The sequence below is a fragment of the Cryptotermes secundus genome, unplaced genomic scaffold (genome assembly GCF_002891405.2).
Source record: "Cryptotermes secundus unplaced genomic scaffold, Csec_1.0 scaffold777, whole genome shotgun sequence".
Classification (NCBI taxonomy): Eukaryota; Metazoa; Arthropoda; class Insecta; order Blattodea; family Kalotermitidae; genus Cryptotermes; species Cryptotermes secundus.
In genome coordinates, this window is record NW_019743160.1 from 828401 (window position 1) to 834970 (window position 6570).

The window sequence follows — 6570 nt, forward strand, 5'->3', positions numbered from 1 at the left end:
ATCTATGTTTAAAGAATAAGGTGTTTACAAAAATATGCTAAAATAACGTACAAATAGCAAGACACAGGTAAGAATACAAATATTTTCAGCAGTGAAGTACGGTAGCACGAGGTAGCGTAGTTGGTTGAGGCACTATGCTACAAGCCGGAAGGTCGCAGGAACAAATCCAGATGAGGACATTGGACTTTTTTCAATTTACCTAATCCTTCCAGCTGCACTATGGCCCTGGGGTCGGCTCAGCCTCTAACAGAAACGAGTACCAGGAATATTCTTGGAATGTTCTTGGGGGTAAAGGGCGGCCGGCGCGTAAGGCTGACAACCTCACCGCCATCTAAGAGCTGATTGTCTAGAAAATGTGGGAACCTCAACTTCTCAAAACCTTATGGGCCTCCATGGCCTGTTACAGGGATACCATTACTTTTTTTAAAGATATATCGAATGCGTGTAAAGCTGATTGACACTATTAGATATATTATCAACTTTTGAATTCTCCGAATCATTATTTCGTTATAATTAGCAGTTTCCGGAAAACTGAAATTGTAATGGTTTCAGCACGTTTGTTCCCATCCACAGCACACGATTAAGGCCATTATCTGACATGATCCACTTTATTTACGTAAGTAAAAAGCAAATTTAATTAACCTCAGATGTAATTACATATAGAAATAGATAAGAAACAGGTTCGCAATCAACGTTAAGCTTCGGAATCCGGGTGCCAAATTTACTCTGCTGTTAGATGCATTGCGGCAAGGTGACTAGTTCCATATTAATATCTTTATTATTCCAAAGCCATAATTATTTGGCCGTTGCTTTGTGCCTTCATGACCAACTTGAGTTGGTCGAATACCTTCACTATGACTCTGCGAGTCGTTGGCGGCGACGCAAAGGGAAGTTTCAAATCTGAGGCAGTAAAATATGGTAGCGAGTCCCAAGAGACTCGAACACGAGAACGATTGCGCTGGCAAGGGCCAGCAGCATGTACAAAAGATAGATCCATCCCCTCGTCAGAGAGGGCGTCCCACAAAAGCAAGACCGTAAATGTCAAACAGCAATAAATATCCGGTCATGAGCCCAAGATGGAGCTCGACACCAAGATTTACTGACTGAATGACTGACCATCAGTTGCAATGTGACTTTGACTTTGACCTAAATCAGAATAATTGAGGTAGTCTCTCGAGATCCCCACCGCTGCAGTTCGGGTTCGAGCCCAGGTCAGGTCATGGAGGATTTGTGGCGGACAAAGTGGCACTGGGGAAGGTTTTCTCTGAGTACTTCGGTTTCCCTTACCAATTCTCGTTCCATCGACTACTCCACACTCATCGTCTATCATTAGGGGCTGGTACAATAGGCCAGTTAGTGGCCGAAGCACCAAGCGAACTGTCTCACCCCAACCCAAGAAACTAAAACCTAAATTATTCTCTGGAGATGAAAGTCTAAGTTGATGGAGATGACATAGTGTGTCATATAGTGGTTTGTGAAGTATAGTAACAAATTGTATATGTGTCAAATAAATCGGTTCATCAGTCCAAAACCCGTCTATAAGTCACGCACACTCCGAAATACGTCATGGACGTAGTTGGTAGTATGCGTCAGGTTGGTACGGCTCCGAAGCAGTACAAGTTGACTGTGCAGATGATCAGCTGATTTCCTCATATGGTGCTGCCATCTTTGAAAGCCCTTGTAGCGCGCTCTAGCATTTTCATTGTTATTTGTGTGGGTAAAGATGGCCGCTGGATGTTGTGGGACGAAGAAGCAGAAGCTGAACAATTCTACGAGTATAACGTGTAATGGTACTTCGCTTATTCCAAATGGTGTGCGAAATGGCATGGTTGCACATCCAGAAATGTGCTTCTTCTGTTTTGATGTATTATACTGCCATCTACATAGCCTGGATCCACCAAAAACTCCAAACTTCTGCAACGATCCATAGTGAGTAGTTGTTTTCAGTATCAAATTTCACTGCGTGTGTGTGACGATAGTTTCATTGATTTAATATGCGGAAAGGGTGCGTAGAATATTTTTCTGTTATGAACGAAGCACAGTCATGTGGGGGGTAACTTGTCTGAAATAATATATTTTGCGGTTATTTGCTTTAGTCTTAATGTGGTATGCTACAGGGAAAGTGGGTCATAAATAAGTTTCAAGGTTAAAACCGAATTGGTTTCTTTGTATGTAATTCATGATATAGGCATGTTTTAAATAGGTATAATGTAACAATTAATATTTTGCTGGACATTATCCATCATCTTGTCTATTAGAATAGACAAGATGATGGATAATGTCCAGCAAAATATTAATTGTAACAATTTAACATCATCACAGACTTTTAGATCTTATAGGTATAATGTAAGTTTCATTTGTTATTCAGCTTCATAAACGTGATCTATGGTTATAAATTTACAGATAAGTAATTTTTTTTATTTTTAATTGGATATGTAAATGCTTATTTCTGAAAAAAAAAGGCCACATTGTTTACTTGTAATTGGATATTTAAATGTGTTTCACTTTACAGCCCCCTGTTTGTGACATGGAAGATTGGAAAGGACAGGCGGTTGCGAGGCTGTATAGGCACTTTTAATGCTATGAACCTCCACTGTGGATTGCGCGAGTATGCGGTTACCAGGTGAGCAGGGCTCTTTGCCTGGTTTCCCCACTCGTCTGTTGGACATGATACTGCTTTCCTTTAATATACGTCCTTAATACTGTTTGTCCCAGCCATTGCTTTCCTCACCATCATGCAAATAGGAAAGGCAAGCAGGCTGTCTACAACCACTGTATCCACATGGGAAACCAGCGGAGTTCTGTAGTAATTTTTTTTTAACCATTGATTTGGAGGTGATGTAGTTTTAAAGGTGTTCCATGCAGCCTTGTAGCATGCCTGGCTTATGTTATCTGCACATAGTAACAAACCAAGCTACTGAAGACATGGAATTGTACACCTAGTCACCTTGATGCTGAAGATCAAGGATCCACTACATTTTGCGCCATTTAAGTAATCTAAATAATCAACATTAAAGTAAGGTGTATTACATTTGGAAAAAAAAGATATAATGTTTGAATATCTCTAACATTCTTTGTAAATCATACTGTTACCATAAGTTCATACTGAGGCACAGATCTTGCACAATTTTGGTCATCTGTTAGCTAGGTTGTTTAAACTAATTTCTTTTTTACTTTCTTTATGTAAAAGTGCATTCAAGGACTCGCGCTTCAGCCCAATTACTCGTGATGAGTTCTCCAAGCTGCATGTGTCAGTGTCAATACTCCGTCATTTTGAAGATGGTTCTGACTACTTGGATTGGGAAGTGGGTGTGCATGGGATTCGGATAGAATTCCACAATGAGAAAGGCAGTAAGCGCACCGCTACCTATCTTCCCGAAGTGGCACCTGAACAAGGTAGTAGAGCTGCTTTCATTGTTTTAAAGATAAATTAATAGGAATTTGGTAGTCACATATGGTAGCACTGAACATCATACATTGCCTTAGGCTGGGACCAGATCCAGACAATTGACTCACTGCTGCGGAAAGGTGGCTACAAAGGTTCTGTGACACCTGATATTCGTCGCACAATCAAGCTGACACGGTACCAGAGTGAGAAGATCTCAGTGAGCTATCAGGACTACTTGAACCACTGGCGTAACCGGCGATGCTAGCAGATACTGTGGGGCCCCCCTGGCCCCGGCAGCGGCACTATGGTGTGGAGTGCACCACACCCAACTCTGCCCCTGCATCACCCACCTCCCACACTGGTGCTACCACCACCCCCTGTGCTGCATCAGTCTTTCCCTGCACCATCAACTTCATATGTGCCACAGTCTTATGTGGTTCCACCCTTGCACCCTCTCCCATCACCTGCATCGGTGGTACACTGGTGGGACCAAGCAGCGCCTGGGCCCTCAACTTTGTACCACATCCCTCCCTGTCCAGGCAGTCAAGACACTTCCAGCTTCCCTTCTCACTACTCCCACCACCAAGTCAGGAAGCGAAAGTGATGGGCACTCATTCTGAAACACCACATACTGAAACTACCTGTGTCTCGTATTCTTAACAGTTATTGGTTCTGTTCAGTATAAAAGCCTCTGTATTATGGTAGGTATCCTATTCAGTTCAGTTATTATGTTCAGAAATTTTCCTAACATACCACAGGATATCCGGCATATTCCACATGAATAATTTGTCATCCAGTGAAAATCGTAAAGAACTGAGGAGTGATGATCTCACAGAGTGATTATTTCCTAATGTACTTGCACTAACAAACAATGGTAACCATGAAAGTCATGGAGTGCATTATGACATTCATCAACAACAATGAGTTTCCTCTATTTGAGATGTTTCTCATGCAACCCTTAACATTACCATTACAGAATGTTCATCCAGAGTTGCAGAACTCGTTTGGTATTTCCAAGAGAACATAACTATAATTACAGCATTCAATACGTGTGATTTTTTTTTTGTTCATTAACAGCTGTATAAAAGCGGCCTTAGTAATATAATCATTGAATCAACTAACATAGTTCATGAAACTGCATTGGGTACTTCATCATACTTTTCTATCTGGGATTGAAGCATGAGAAGTGGTAGAGCATGGTATTGTTTGTGGTATTATGTGTGTGGGATTAACAGACATGGTGTTTTGTGAGAAGATCAGTTTAACATTGTTTGAAAACCCCAGATTCACTGCCATTAATTCATTATAGAACTTGAACTTGCAGGTCGGAAGCTACCAATCGCTTAGTAAAACAATGTATTCAAAAATCGCGCGTGAAGGAAGTATTGAAATGGAAAGTTTCTTTGCAGAATTGTTCCTCAAGATCTCACCAGTGATTAGAAAATTAAGTTTCTTAAATCTGAATGGGGAAAAAAATCTTTTTGAAGCTTCTTTGAGTTTTGAATAGTTGTAATCATTTATGCTAGTAATTAGCTATACATAAAGGCATTCATGGAGCTTTAAGTGCAGTCGGGCTGTTCAGCAAGTGAGTAATTGAAACAAAGAAGAGGAATACAGAAACTTAAAATGATGTGAATGAAATTGAACAGCATTATCAAGATATGGAAAACTTCTCAAGTCCCGAGCCAATCCATTTTTAAAACAATATATCGTAAAAGAGAATAATACACTTTGCACGTCTTTCAGTCACATGACTTGCTCAGGAATAGGGGCTGTTCCATCGCCATCTGTACCGTCATCATTTGTGACTGACATTTTGTGGACTCTTCATTGCTTGGATGGGTCAGGGATGCTTTACTTGCAGATATTCAACAGAGGTGGTGTAGAGGTTATATTTGCAAAGCAGTAAATGGTTTTGTTATGAAACCATTTCCATGCAGATGGGGCTGTGTTTAGTGAAGTGTTGATTGCACTGCTAATAAGGGAATTGAGGCTGCCTCCAACTGCTTAGTTTTATCCTTGTATAATAAGGTTTCTTTTGACATGCCATCTTTGTTGAATACAGCTGAGCCTCTCAGATTTCATGTTTTTACCATTTCTTTCTGGCCTCTTATGTCTGTTCTTAACATGGGGAATTTTACATTTTTTCCTTTACTTTCTCGAGCTTCATTCTTAAGGTGGGATAATAACATTGCCAGCAGTTAAAATTGGCTTGGAGATGTATAGTTTTACCAGAGAATGGTGGTCTGTTCAAGTGGCTATGTTATTTCATTTTTAAGCATCCTGTGGCCCATGTTTTTGAGTGAAAGAGTTCACATGTGAACATCATCCATTTTCTGTTTCTTAATGCTACCTACTTTGTTTGCACAATTATAAATAACTGGCAACTTATAAGTAGAAGTTAGATAACAATATAATCACTCTTCAAACGGTGTTCACTAACTTTGGCTGTCTTCTGTATCTGGCTTTTTTGATAGCGAGTTAACCCATAATCAATTTATGTGGGGATGGCAAACATATATTTGACATCAAAGCAACTTCAAATGTAGTACAGAAACTTCACTGATGCAGTGTTCAAGTAACTGATTAATCAAAGAACTGTGAATGACAATGGCCATATGTTCTTGTTTAGTTTCTAGCATTGGTTGAAATATATTGATACTAATGCAAGTGAGGTGTTTTTTAGAATGGAATACTTAATATATACGAGGGTCGTACTGAAAGTCATGAGCAACAATTTTTTGTAAAGTAACATGCGTTATTATTGACAAACCAAATACACCACATCAATCTACAGACCTACCTTTATTTTTCCACGTAATCATCACTTCTTTGTACACATTTCTCCCTGCGTTCTGCGAGTTTGAAAATTCCCCTTCTGTAAAATTCTGTTCCAGCCATTAGAAGACACTGACGCACTGCTTTCTGAATTGCCTCCCTTGTCTCAAAATGTTGTCCACACAGCTGATCCTTCACAAATCCGAAAAGGTGGTAGTCAGAGGGTGCCAGATCAGGGCTATAGGAGGAGTGTGGAAGAACTTCCCACCCCATCTTTGCAGTTGCTTCCAATGTGACCTTTGTGGTCTTCGGTCAATAACTGCAGGACCCAACGAGCACAAACTTTCCTATAGCCCAAGCTTTCAATCATCTCCTGTACTGCACTGTGCCCTATTCCAAGTTTT

General features: G+C 40.3%; 1 protein-coding gene across 1 annotated transcript; it reads left to right on the plus strand.

Annotated features, from left to right (window-relative positions):
- Positions 1–1692: 1692 nt before the first annotated feature.
- Positions 1693–6280, plus strand: LOC111873952 (AMME syndrome candidate gene 1 protein homolog). Its single transcript, XM_023869068.2, has 4 exons — positions 1693–1929; positions 2513–2623; positions 3191–3396; positions 3487–6280. Exons 1-4 carry the CDS (start codon positions 1724–1726, stop codon positions 3651–3653), a joined length of 690 nt encoding a protein of 229 aa, XP_023724836.1. The 5' UTR covers positions 1693–1723; the 3' UTR covers positions 3654–6280.
- The last annotated feature ends 290 nt before the right edge of the window (positions 6281–6570 follow it).